The 13249-nt window shown below is 45.8% G+C and overlaps 1 protein-coding gene across 1 annotated transcript; it reads right to left on the bottom strand.

The window, feature by feature from the left end:
- Positions 1–6718: 6718 nt before the first annotated feature.
- On the bottom strand, positions 6719–8854 carry LOC122374758 (glutamate receptor 1-like). Its single transcript, XM_043353708.1, has one exon. The coding sequence runs from the start codon at positions 8158–8160 to the stop codon at positions 6745–6747; it is 1416 nt and encodes a 471-aa protein (XP_043209643.1). The 5' UTR covers positions 8161–8854; the 3' UTR covers positions 6719–6744.
- Positions 8855–13249: the final 4395 nt, after the last annotated feature.

The following is a 13249-nucleotide window of genomic DNA, read 5'->3' as shown; positions in this document are numbered from 1 at the left end:
GATGGCTGATAATGTTAAGCCGCGCACCGACGGGGGTCTGCGCCAACTTAGAACCGACGGGGGTGGGGTGGGGTGGATGACCGCCCCCCCCCCCCCCCCGAGATCTCGAGAACGAAGCAAGATAGCGACAAGCGGTAAACGGCATGGGGTACGCACGAATAAGGTCTACAATTTTTACAAAGGTCATCTTCAGGTCAGGTCAAAGATGACGTCACAGGGATCAAAAAAGTCAAAATGGCGGCGCTAAATATGGAGAGTTTTTCTCGAATAACTCTCGTATTAATCACGATAGGCACAAACTAAGGGCAGCACCGTAATCCTCTCGTCAATCCGCATCGAATGATATATGTTGACCTCGAAAGGTCAAGGTCAAAGGTTGACCTCAGGTCACGTGACCTCGAGGTCATCATGTATACCATTCGATGCGCCTTGACGAGCTGAACACAACGAGACCATCTGCGCGGCTGTATCTTGTTCCTGTACGGAGTTATTGGCAAAACAAACTTTGGTGACCTTTGCTGACGTCACATGACCTTACAGCTGCCCAACAGCAAAACAGATCCCAAGGTAGTGAAGGTTGATCGTATATGAAGTCATGTATGGTATTGGGGCCATTCCGACCCGTTTTAGTGGTTAAAACAGGGAGTTGATTTTCCCCCATTGACTTATAATGGGGAGGTCGAGAAATTGACCTGACCTTAGGTCATCGATATCAAAATTCCGAGATATACAACTTGTGGCTACTAATGACGTTATAACATCCTGCGACTTTCAAAGGCCTCCGACATCTACTGTAGCTCTGAATAGATGCGTTTTTGCGGTACACTACCTATTACGGAAGTCATACTTTTCGGATATAGAACTTTAATAGGTAGGTATATATTAAACCGCGATTAGGAAGAACAAATCTTTTAGACGTCTCGCCTATAGTTTTGTTCCTACGAGCGGTTTAATAATCTTCTCCCGTACCGCCGATATCTTCCGGGCGCTTAAAGGTAAAAAATATATTTTATATAAAGATACGACATATTTCAGACTAGTCGAAATGTCTACTAGACTACTAACTAGTATTCAATGACCGTGCTACTAACAGTTCGTCTAGACGCTTAACAAATCAGTTACACGACATATAATTTTCTCTCTTTGCACGTGAAGTAATTATAAACAATGTTTACGGTGCGCGATAATTTACATTATTCCGCACCGTAGACAGTGTTTACTGTTTACGATTGTTTCACGTGGCAAGGAGAGAAAATTATCAGATGTCGTTTAAATGATTTGTTAAACGTCTAGACCAAGGCCATACATAGCACGGTGACTATAAAATATATAGGGTCTAGACGACTAACAAACTGTTAAAGGTCTAGTAGACATTTGGTTTGGTCTGAAATATGTCGTAGGTATTTTTATAGGTATAAAATGTATTTTTTACCTTGAGCGCCCAAAAGATGTCGGCGGTACGGGCTAAATTATTAAATCGCTCATAGGAAGAAAAATATTCGACGTTTACAAGATTTGTTCTACCTAATCGCGGTTTAATATATAATGACTGCTCTCATACCCAGAGACGTAACAATATGTTATACTTTCTACCTTAACTCTCGCACTTAGAAGGGTAACGGGTCGTATGAAGCCCGGCGGTTTTTTACCAATACCTTCCTTACTCGAACGTTCAGGATATATTTAAAATAAGAAACATCTCAAACGTAGGTATTCGCCTCCACAGTCCACAATCCAAATCGACAAATATGCAACATATAGCAGCGGGACTTTTCCGGTGATGACATGACCTCGACGTGACGCAAAATTTTCTGGTTGACGTATTAACTATTAAAGGGACCCTCCCACCTTCAAAAAAGTTTATGAATTGGCATGAAAGTGATGTCGCTCGGTTCAGAAAGAGCGAAAACGAATATCTACCAAATTTCACCGAAAAATATTCACCGGTTTTCAAGATATTAGACTTTTACTTTTGTTTACTTTTTTGGGATCTCCGCTGTTTCTAGCGACTTTATTTTAGAAGTGCGGCGTTTGCGGCAGATGTTGCGCGCAAATAGCATATACCAACGCGTGCTACAAAACGTTTTAGTCAAACATTTAAAAATCGTTAGATATTTGCGCTGACGTCACACATTCAGAGGGGTATTCCTAAGCATTAGCCCCTCTGAATCAAAATGCTGCAATTTTGAAATTCAATATTTCCGATTTAAGGCATTTCTCGATGTTGTGAGTGCCGAAACCGGTAATTTTGAGCCAGGGACCCCATTTTGGCTATCTCAACTCAAATCTAATGTTAAGGTGGGAGGGTCCCTTTAAGAAAAAAAAGCTACTAGAGATTCACAGCTCAATGTCCCCTCCCCCCGCCTCCCCTTCCACCTACACTGGTCATGTCACAGCCTCCTGCATGATAGCCTATGATATTCCAGTCGGCTCACGTTTAGATACCCGTGATGCCTCCATTGCATGTATATCTACTTACATTGTGCGGCTTTTGGGTTTAGCGTGTCACGCCAAGTTTTGCAAGCAGATTAGATTAGGCTTTTAGTGAAATTGCTGATAAGTTCTAGTGCAGTTAAAGTTCCCAGGGGTGTAATTTTCTTAAAAGGATTGTGGGTGCCCAGCTGTAGGGGCGCCAGAAGTTTACGAGGGCGCCGTGAGATCATGGCAAGGGCGCCATTCTCCGAGAAGGGCGTCAAGCGATTAAAGGGACACTCCCACCTTAACATTAGTTTTGAGTTGAGATAGCCAAATTGGTGGCCATGGCCTGCAAATACCGGTTTGGGCACTCACAACATCGACAAATGCTTTAATTCGGAGATATGGAATTTCAAACTTGCAGTTTTCGGATTCTAAGGGGCTAGTGCATTGGTATGCCCCCTTAGAATTTGTGACGTCAGCGGAGATCTAACGATTTTTAAATCTTTTACTAAAACGTTTGGTAGCACGCGGTGGTATATGCTGCTTTGCGCGCAACAAATGCCGCACTTTCAAATAAAGTCGCTAGGAACAGCGGAGATCCCAAAAAGTAAACAAAAGTAAAAGTCTAATATCTTGAAAACCGGTGAATATTTTTCGATGAAATTTGGTAGATATTCGTTTTCCCTCTTTCTGAACCGAGCGACATCACTTTCGTGCCAATTCATTAACTTTTTTTAAGGTGGGAGGGTCCCTTTAAAGGGACCCTCCCACCTTCAAAAAAGTTAATGAATTGGCATGAAAGTGATGTCGCTCGGTTCAGAAAGAGCAAAAACGAATATCTACCAAATTTCATCGAAAAATATTCACCGGTTTTCAAGATATTAGACTTTTACTTTTGTTTACTTTTTGGGACCTCCGCTGTTCCTAGCGACTTTATTTGAAAGTGCGGCATTTGTTGCGCGCAAAGCAGCATATACCACCGCGTGCTACAAAACGTTTTAGTCAAACATTTAAAAATCGTTAGATATCTGCGATGACGTCACACATTCAGAGGGGTATTCCTATGCATTAGCCCCTCTGAATCAAAATGCTGCAATTTTGAAATTCAATATTTCCGATTTAAGGCATTTCTGGATGTTGTGAGTGCCGAAACCGGTAATTGTGAGCCAGGAACCCCATTTTGGCTATCTCAACTCAAATCTAATGTTAAGGTGGGAGGGTCCCTTTAAAAACGTTACATGGTCTAGGGGCGCTGAGAGGCCAGAAGGGCGCCGAACAGTCAATGGATGCAAAGTGAACACAAACATAAGGGCGCGAGATGGTCAGGCGAGCGCCGTTAGAGAAGGGTGCAGTGCTGTCAAAAGGGCGCTATTCTCCCAGAAGGGCGCCAGGTGATTAAAAATGCTATATGATCCAGGGGTGCAGAGACGTCAGAAGGGCGAAGAACAGTCAGTAATGCTAAGTTGGTGGGGACGTAGGGGCGCCAGACGGTTATGAGGGCGCAGTGAGACCATGAAAAGGGCGCCATTTGCCTAGAAGGGCGCCGAGTGATTGAAAACGCTATGTGGTCCAGGGGCGATGAGAGGCCAGAAGGGCGCCGAACAGTCGAGGGATGCACGGTGGACAGAGACATAAAGGCGTGAGACTTTCAGGAGGGCGCCGTTAGACCATGAGAAGGGCGCAGTGCTGTTAAAAGGGCGCCATTCTCCCAGAAGGGCGCTGAGTGACTAAAAACGCCATATGATGCAGGAACGCGAGACGGTCAGGAGGACGCCATTAGAGCATGCGAAGGGCGACGTGCTCTCGAAAGGGCGCTTGTAAAAGAAGACTTGTGAGTTGTGGGTGCATTTTCATCATTGTGGGGGCATATTTCTGGATTGTGGGTGCATCAGCCCCCACAAAGAGATATAAAATTACACCCCTTTAAGTTCCTGCCCACCTGTCGCTGAAATTCGCTGCAACCCACACAAGTAGAATTTAGACTGTCCCAAGTCTGCCAATATACCTACTGCAAGCCGATTTACTATTCACCGTTTGTAGGTAGGTTCAATTTCTGCACAGTGTACCTATATGCCTAATTACCTAGACACGTGAAATCATGCAGTGTTTAAGGATTTAAATAGTGACCTAGATGATTAAGCAACGAACGAAATAAAACGCTGGCCATATTTTATTTGCAAGCATCTATCCTGCTCCTGAATATAAACACACATAGACATACGATAGACAAACCTACCTACATATAGACATGTTCGTTTGATAACAGGGTCACTTTTTCATAGGTATATTTCGTTTACAACAATCGCTATCCGACCGCTGTTGTCAAAGTGTCAACCACATACCTACTGGCTATTATCTTAAATGGACGGCATAGGTAACGCAATGATAACACTTAAACCAACATATTCTTATCTTACCTAAGTCACGCAGACTATTGATTACATTATGGTAGAACTATCAGTTGTTTTATCCTCCATAGGCAACATACATAGGCAATAGGCATCCTCCCAGCACGGCTTCCGCCCCCGGCACTCTACGGAAACCGCGTTGCTGTCCGTCACTGAACACATCCTGTCCGCCACTGATAGGGGGATTTGTCAATGCTATGCCTTCTCGATCTCAGTAAATGTTTTGACGTGATTGACCACGATCTTCTGATGCAAAACCTGATGTTAAGGCCTGGCTACACTATGCGTTTTCTGCGTGCGTTTTTGCAGGTTTGCGTGTTTGCGTAATATCGTTCTAGGAAAAAGTTATAAACAATATAATTTTTACTTTGGTTATATACAAAAGCTAATATAACTCTTATGTAACTAAAATTTAAGGTGAAAAACATCACAAAAACGTAATATCGTTCTTTTTTCTAGAACGATATCACGCAAAACACGCAAACACGCAAAAAACGCACGAAGAAAACGCATAGTGTAGCCAGGCCTTTACACGGCATTGAAATTTCCTGGTTCGTCGCCTATCTACATGGACACACTCAGAGCGTGTCTTTGAAAGATGTATCCGGACGTAGAGTGCTGTCTAGGCCTCTTTCTAATGCCATGGGCGTCTTCCAGGGCTTTGCGTTAGGGCCGCTTCTTTTCACCATTTTCTCTAACAACTTATCGCTATACCGGCGGGCGACGCAAAAGTGTTTCAGTATGCGGATGACACTCAAGTATTGGTTAGCGGTCCAGCTCGGGACCTCGAAGTTCTCATCTCGCGCTCGGAGGACTCGCTCGCGCAAAACAACTGGTTTTGCGCTAACGCCCTCAAAGTGAACGCACTTAAATTGCCAGACTTTAGAGTACCATTCCGCGATGCAGCGTTGCAGCTGTGCGCACAGGTGGGGATTGGGGAACCTTGGCGTCACTTTCGACAGCACTCTGTCATGGGACGCACACGTCTCCGAACTCCGGTGTGCCGCCGGTGTACGGGACTGTTGATTGGTCTTTCACACGCGCGCCACTGTCTTCCAGATGGCATCATTCGAACGCTCGTGACGGCACTTGCAGTATCGCGTATCCAGTACTGCCTTTCAGTTTATGGTGATCGGTCCCAAAAAAATTTGATCGACTCCAAAAAATTCTTAGTTTTTCCGCTAGAGTTATTTTCGGCCGCCGTAAATTTGACCATGTCTCCGACCTGCGAACAAAACTCGGGTGGTTGTCCCCGCGCGGTATGTCCCATTTCCACACCCTTGTTATCGCACACAAGGTCATACAGCGCCGAGAACCCGAGCAACTAGCAGCCCTGTTCGTCGCTAATAGCGCTATCCGCGAGAGACAATCCAGGCAAGATCACCTCTTCCATCTTCCCCGTCTGCAGCTGGAAACGGGCAAGCGGCGGTTCGGCTATCGAGCTGCAGCTCTGCTGAACAGCCTGCCACCTCACCTGTCGCAGCTGCCTCCCGCCCGCTTCGCCCGCGCTGTTAAAGCCGCAATCGTTGACGATGAATCAGCACATCGTCGCTGACCAATAGGGTGGGGGGGGGGGGGTAAGAGTGATGACCTGAGTGTTTTGTCCGTGTTTTGACGTGAGTGAATGTGCAAATGTTTTGAATGATTAGATTAGCAACCGCGGATACGGATTCTGAGCAGTAATGTAAGCTACATTCAAAGTTTCATTGTAGTCTGGCTAATCGTTCCTGCAAGCTTCAGAAGCAGAACATACTCATGACTGAAACCGCAAATTACTTCTGCTGTGGACTGTACCTAGCTACTAACTACCACCACATAACTGTACCCACTACTCGATCACCTAGCTCTGTGAGCTTCTATTACACCATATGTCACTTCCCAACTAACTACTAAGGACATTTTGCATGGCTAATCCGTCTTAAAACGCCTTGTATTTCATTTCCAACGCGGCTAGTTTCGGCTTCAAGGCCACCTTCAAATCACTGCCCTGTTTGGGTCGAGCTCTACGTGACTTTCGTTTTTTCCACGCCTTCTCGCCGACAAACACCAGAACGCTTGTGATTACGCCGAATGGCACAATCACCATCAAAGCCAGCAGGTTTCCGAAGGAAAGCGCCTGGAAAGCGCTTGGTGGCTCACAAGTGCTTCCAGTTATCTTCCACTTCTCTTGAAGCCGTTGAATGATGCCTGCTTCATTTATCTTCGACATCGCCTCGTTTATGTGTTCTTTTAGTTTCTCCTTGTTCCTAGCTATCAGCATGTAAGAGCCTTTCGTGTTCACAGGAAAGTTCGGCACCAAAAGAAGCGAGCAGATGTCACTGCCTATCGTGAAGCTAAGCGTTCGTAGATCAATGTATGTCAGGACCTTGGACTGCAGGGTCAGTCGCGAATCCTCGACAAGTGAATCTAGCGGGATAAGGCGCTCCTTTCTGACAACGATCTCGTGCATTCTACGCTCGTAAACATCCTTGCTTGTCCGCCATTCGTCGATGACGCTGTAGCTGGGAGGCACCGCCAGTTGCCAGTCGGGCCGCTCGACGAAGTCTCTGAGGCTGTAGAGTGGTGGGTCGTGTCTCACCACAGTCAGGTAGGAGATCAGGTTGGCCGTGTAGCTTACCGAGATGATGATGCCAAGCAGCCAAGTGAAGATAGTGACTATGCGAGCGGCGAGTGAGCTCGGGACAGTGTGCCAGCCTTGTCCCATCACCGACTGGAAACAGGAGAAGAGACACGAACCCCAGCCGAGCTCTGCGACGTTATGCCGCTCCTCGGCACGCTCGTGGTTGAAGCGCAGAGAGGCGCGCAGCACCCCGGAGAGCACCACCAGCGCGGCGAGCAGCGACCACCAGACGTCCACGTGAAGTGGTCGCATCAGGGAGCCGAACATCTGCGCCGAGAGGGCCGGCATCGCCGCACTGCCGTGGTACGTGTAGAAGGCGGTCGTGCTCTCGGACACGGACACGGCGTCAATGTAGTCGATCACCGCGGCGCGATCGCGCTTGACGAACAGCCACGTGAGCGCCACGTCGGCCCTGCCGTAGGCGAGCTCGCCGACCATGCCGTTCCAGGTGCCGTTCTCTCCGAGGCTGCCGTAGCCGTTGTTGAAGGCGGGCACCATGCGGTAGCGCAGCCGCAGCGCCTCGGCCACCAGCAGCCAGATGTCGAACAGGTAGCCGTCGAAGGAGACCGAGCCGTTGGCGTGCCTCGTGACGAACGTGTAGGGCGGGTCGTGGAAGCAGGTGACGCGCAGCTCGGGCTCGTAGTCAAAGCCGGTCTCGGTGGAGGGGTCGGTCCAGTTGCGGCCCACCGACAGCAGGCTGCCGATGTAGCTCATGATCTGCTTGTGATAGATCGATTCGGTCGAAAAGATGCCGAAGAGACGAGCGATCTTATTGCCAGATGTTTGTCGTTAGACGTTAACCGAAACACTGGCTTGCTAGCCGAGACGCCCAAGAGGGCTTGGCTTGGTACAGAAGTATTAGCGCGATCACTGATCACAGATCTTCCATAGAAGTAGAAAAACTTACAGCGGATGTATTTTTAGATTAAGGCACCGCTTTGTTGCTTGGACTGCAAAAGAGTTTTCAAAGCAGATCTTGAGTTAAACTTTGACATGGATGACTCCTGTTGACTTTTCACGGTATCAAAGTGCTAACACCACAGAAGTAAATACGAAAATCTTAAGATAATTTTTAGTTCGAGCCCACAATGTACCACCACTCGATCACCTATAGCTGTGAGCTTCTATTACACCATATGTCACTTTCCAAACGGACTTCCCACTTTGCGGCCCGAGCCACCCGGGACGAATGTCGACAACTGCGCCGTCGCCGCGCGAATGACCCGACTGACGGTGTCGGTGGCGACATCGGCGGCGTCTTGCACCCAGGTGTCCGACCTGTGCTTTCCGGCGCCACGCGATACCATCGTGGAAAAAATCAATATCCAGAGGGTAATTACAAAACCTTGTGCCGTGTGCTGATACATGGCCGTACAAGTCGCCAGTGAGAGCTCATTGCGGAGCAGTAAAACTGTGCCAGGTGAGGAGCAGTAAAACCGTGTCAGGTGAGGTCATCAGGGGTGATTTACGGCAGCTGGGGGGCACTGTGTGCTATAATGGGACTCAATGGGGTGCTTTGAGACCGATTTTTGTCGTGACTGCAAGCCTGGAGTCATATTTATACCGAGCAATAACTATTCAGTATTTATGCGGTCTGGACGCCGCATTCATTGATTCGTTGGACACTTAAACATACAACTCGTTGCCAAGAAACCATGCCGCAGGGCTGCTATGCACTGGCACGTGCGATTAGATATGCTGATAGGATAATGCAAACATTATAACAATTTGCCTAACTAGAATAATAGACAAGTACAAAAACGCTTTATATGTTCCTTGAGGCAATCGGTGTCTTTAAAATCAGTCTTTCATAGGGTCAGTAATTAAATATTGGTCAATTATGGAAAAAAATCAATTTATTGCTAATGAGCTAGAAAAAAGGGGAACCCTTTTTACAAAAATAAAGCACTCGATAATGTCGCAGGCTCACGCCACGGATCTAAAGCAAACTTCAATGCAGTAGGTACTTTGACTGGTGAACTAAGCTCTACCTGCCTTGGCGGTCTCCTGTTCGTGTGCGCTCAAGAGTGCTATCATTTTTGGAATTTTTAACGGTCATCTTTTTAAAGTTTAAAGCATTTCACGTTCCCTCATGTGGACATGGCAAACAGTCACAAACATTCTCTGGCGACGGCTTATGCAAGTGATCAATGTTGCATTTCTCCAGTTCGTTAGTTCTGTTTTGTTATTAATATTCTCGAAACGCTCGTAAATTACGCTCGTAAACGCTCGAAACGAAGCGCTAGTACGATTAATCTCAGGCATGGGGAATATTGAAGTTGGGTTTAAAAATCGGTAGAGAGAAAATTAGATGGGCAATTTAACTGATATTTGCGATTGATGAATTACGATAAGTACGAGCATAAAACTATTGGTGATAGGGATGCTATGACTGGAAAACGACATTCTGATAAGAATGTTTACCTCCTATTGATCACTGGCGGATCCAGGGGGGGCCACGGGGGCCATGGCCCCCCCCCCCCCCCCAAAGGCCTAAAGTGGCCTGTTTGGCCCCCCCCCAAAACGTCAGAAAAATTGCTAAGAAAATATACCTTGATAGAGGTTTTTAGCCACTTGGTGAAGTAAAGCTTTCCACAGCATAATATGGAAGCAATATGGTAGCAGTGAGGGTCAGTCAAAAGTTGCGCGAGCGGAGTCGACCTTCAAAAAAAGACTGTTGTTGGCACGTGTTTATGGCGCGGCAGCTGGTAGTTGGCGGTGTTTCGCGTGGTGTGGCATCACTGGCGGATCCGGGGGGGGGGGGGGCATAGTCCGTGAAGTTGGCGACGTCGCCAGCGACTTTTCCAGCGACGAGCACCGATTTTAGCCAAAACCTCGTCCAAGGTCAAATGGACCATGAGGATCACGAAAATCGAACCCATTCACCCCTAAACCTTGACCTTCAAGGTCAAATTCAAGGTCAAAGGACGGGGAACTGAAAAAGTGCCACTAAATATTGTCCGATCTTCAAAATTTTGGCACCAAAATGTAGCGCGTGCAAAGTTCTAGCCGCACATCGAAAACCATTTTCATCAAGGTCAAACTTCAAGGTCAAATTCAAGGTCAAAGGACGGGGAACTGAAAAAGTGCCACTAAATATTGTCCGATTTTCAAAATTTTGGCACCAAAATGTAGCGCGTGCAAAGTTCTAGCCGCACATCGAAAACCATTTTCATCAAGGTCAAACTTCAAGGTCAAATTCAAGGTCAAAGGACGGGGAACTGAAAAAGTGCCACTAAATATTGTCCAATTTTCAAAATTTTGGCACCAAAATGTAGCGCGTGCAAAGTTCTAGCCGCACATCGAAAACCATTTTCATCAAGGTCAAACTTCAAGGTCAAATTCAAGGTCAAAGGACGGGGAACTGAAAAAGTGCCACTAAATATTGTCTGATTTTCAAAATTTTGGCACCAAAATGTAGCGCGTGCAAAGTTCTAGCCGCACATCGAAAACCATTTTCATCAAGGTCAAACTTCAAGGTCAAATTAAAGGTCAAATGACGGGGAACTGAAAAAGTGCCACTAGATATTGTCCGATCTTCAAAATCTTGGCACCAAAATGTAGCGCGTGCAAAGTTCTAGCCGCACATCGAAAACCATTTTCATCAAGGTCAAACTTCAAGGTCAAATTCAAGGTCAAAGGACGGCGAACTGAAAAAGTGCCACTAAATATTGTCCGATTTTCAAAATTTTGGCACCAAAATGTAGCGCGTGCAAAGTTCTAGCCGCACATCGAAAACCATTTTCATCAAGGTCAAACTTCAAGGTCAAATTCAAGGTCAAAGGACGGGGAACTGAAAAAGTGCCACTAGATATTGTCCGATCTTCAAAATTTTGGCACCAAAATGTAGCGCGTGCAAAGTTCTAGCCGCACATCGAAAACCATTTTCATCAAGGTCAAACTTCAAGGTCAAATTAAAGGTCAAATGACGGGGAACTGAAAAAGTGCCACTAGATATTGTCCGATCTTCAAAATCTTGGCACCAAAATGTAGCGCGTGCAAAGTTCTAGCCGCACATCGAAAACCATTTTCATCAAGGTCAAACTTCAAGGTCAAATTCAAGGTCAAAGGACGGGGAACTGAAAAAGTGCCACTAAATATTGTCCGATTTTCAAAATTTTGGCACCAAAATGTAGCGCGTGCAAAGTCCTAGCCGCACATCGAAAACCATTTTCATCAAGGTCAAACTTCAAGGTCAAATTCAAGGTCAAAGGACGGGGAACTGAAAAAGTGCCACTAGATATTGTCCGATTTTCAAAATTTTGGCACCAAAATGTAGCGCGTGCAAAGTTCTAGCCGCACATCGAAAACCATTTTCATCAAGGTCAAACTTCAAGGTCAAATTCAAGGTCAAAGGACGGGGAACTGAAAAAGTGCCACTAGATATTGTCCGATCTTCAAAATTTTGGCACCAAAATGTAGCGCGTGCAAAGTTCTAGCCGCACATCGAAAACCATTTTCATCAAGGTCAAACTTCAAGGTCAAATTCAAGGTCAAAGAACGGGGAACTTTAAAAATGCTACGTCACCAGCGACTTTTCCAGCGACGAGCACCGATTTTAGCCAAAACCTCGTCCAAGATCAATTGGACCATGGGGATCACGAAAATCGAACCCATTCACCCCTAAACCTTGACCTTCAAGGTCAAATTCAAGGTCAAAGGACGGGGAACTGAAAAAGTGCCACTAAATATTGTCCGATTTTCAAAATTTTGGCACCAAAATGTAGCGCGTGCAAAGTTCTAGCCGCACATCGAAAACCATTTTCATCAAAGTCAAACTTCAAGGTCAAATTCAAGGTCAAATGACGGGGAACTGAAAAAGTGCCACTAAATATTGTCCGATTTTCAAAATTTTGGCACCAAAATGTAGCGCGTGCAAAGTTCTAGCCGTACATCGAAAACCATTTTCATCAAGGTCAAACTTCAAGGTCAAATTCAAGGTCAAAGGACGGGGAACTGAAAAAGTGCCACTAGATATTGTCCGATCTTCAAAATTTTGGCACCAAAATGTAGCGCGTGCAAAGTTCTAGCCGCACATCGAAAACCATTTTCATCAAGGTCAAACTTCAAGGTCAAATTCAAGGTCAAAGGACGGGGAACTGAAAAAGTACCACTAAATATTGTCCGATTTTCAAAATTTTGGCACCAAAATGTAGCGCGTGCAAAGTTCTAGCCGCACATCGAAAACCATTTTCATCAAGGTCAAACTTCAAGGTCAAATTCAAGGTCAAAGGACGGGGAACTGAAAAAGTGCCACTAAATATTGTCCGATATTCAAAATTTTGGCAACAAAATGTAGCGCGTGCAAAGTTCTAGCCGCACATGGAAAACCATTTTCATCAAGGTCAAACTTCAAGGTCAAATTAAAGGTCAAATGACGGGGAACTGAAAAAGTGCCACTAGATATTGTCCGATTTTCAAAATTTTGGCACCAAAATGTAGCGCGTGCAAAGTTCTAGCCGCACATCGAAAACCATTTTCATCAAGGTCAAACTTCAAGGTCAAATTCAAGGTCAAAGGACGGGGAACTGAAAAAGTGCCACTAAATATTGTCCGATTTTCAAAATTTTGGCACCAAAATGTAGCGCGTGCAAAGTTCTAGCCGCACATCGAAAACCATTTTCATCAAGGTCAAACTTCAAGGTCAAATTCAAGGTCAAAGGACGGGGAACTGAAAAAGTGCCACTAGATATTGTCCGATCTTCAAAATTTTGCCACCAAAATGTAGCGCGTGCAAAGTTCTAGCCGCACATCGAAAACCATTTTCATCAAGGTCAAACTTCAAGGTCAAATTCAAGGTCAA

This window comes from Amphibalanus amphitrite, unplaced genomic scaffold (genome assembly GCF_019059575.1).
Source record: "Amphibalanus amphitrite isolate SeventyFive unplaced genomic scaffold, NRLGWU_Aamphi_draft 001706F_arrow, whole genome shotgun sequence".
Classification (NCBI taxonomy): Eukaryota; Metazoa; Arthropoda; class Thecostraca; order Balanomorpha; family Balanidae; genus Amphibalanus; species Amphibalanus amphitrite.
Note: the sequence above shows the minus strand (reverse complement) of the source record. Positions and strands in the feature narration are given on the sequence as shown.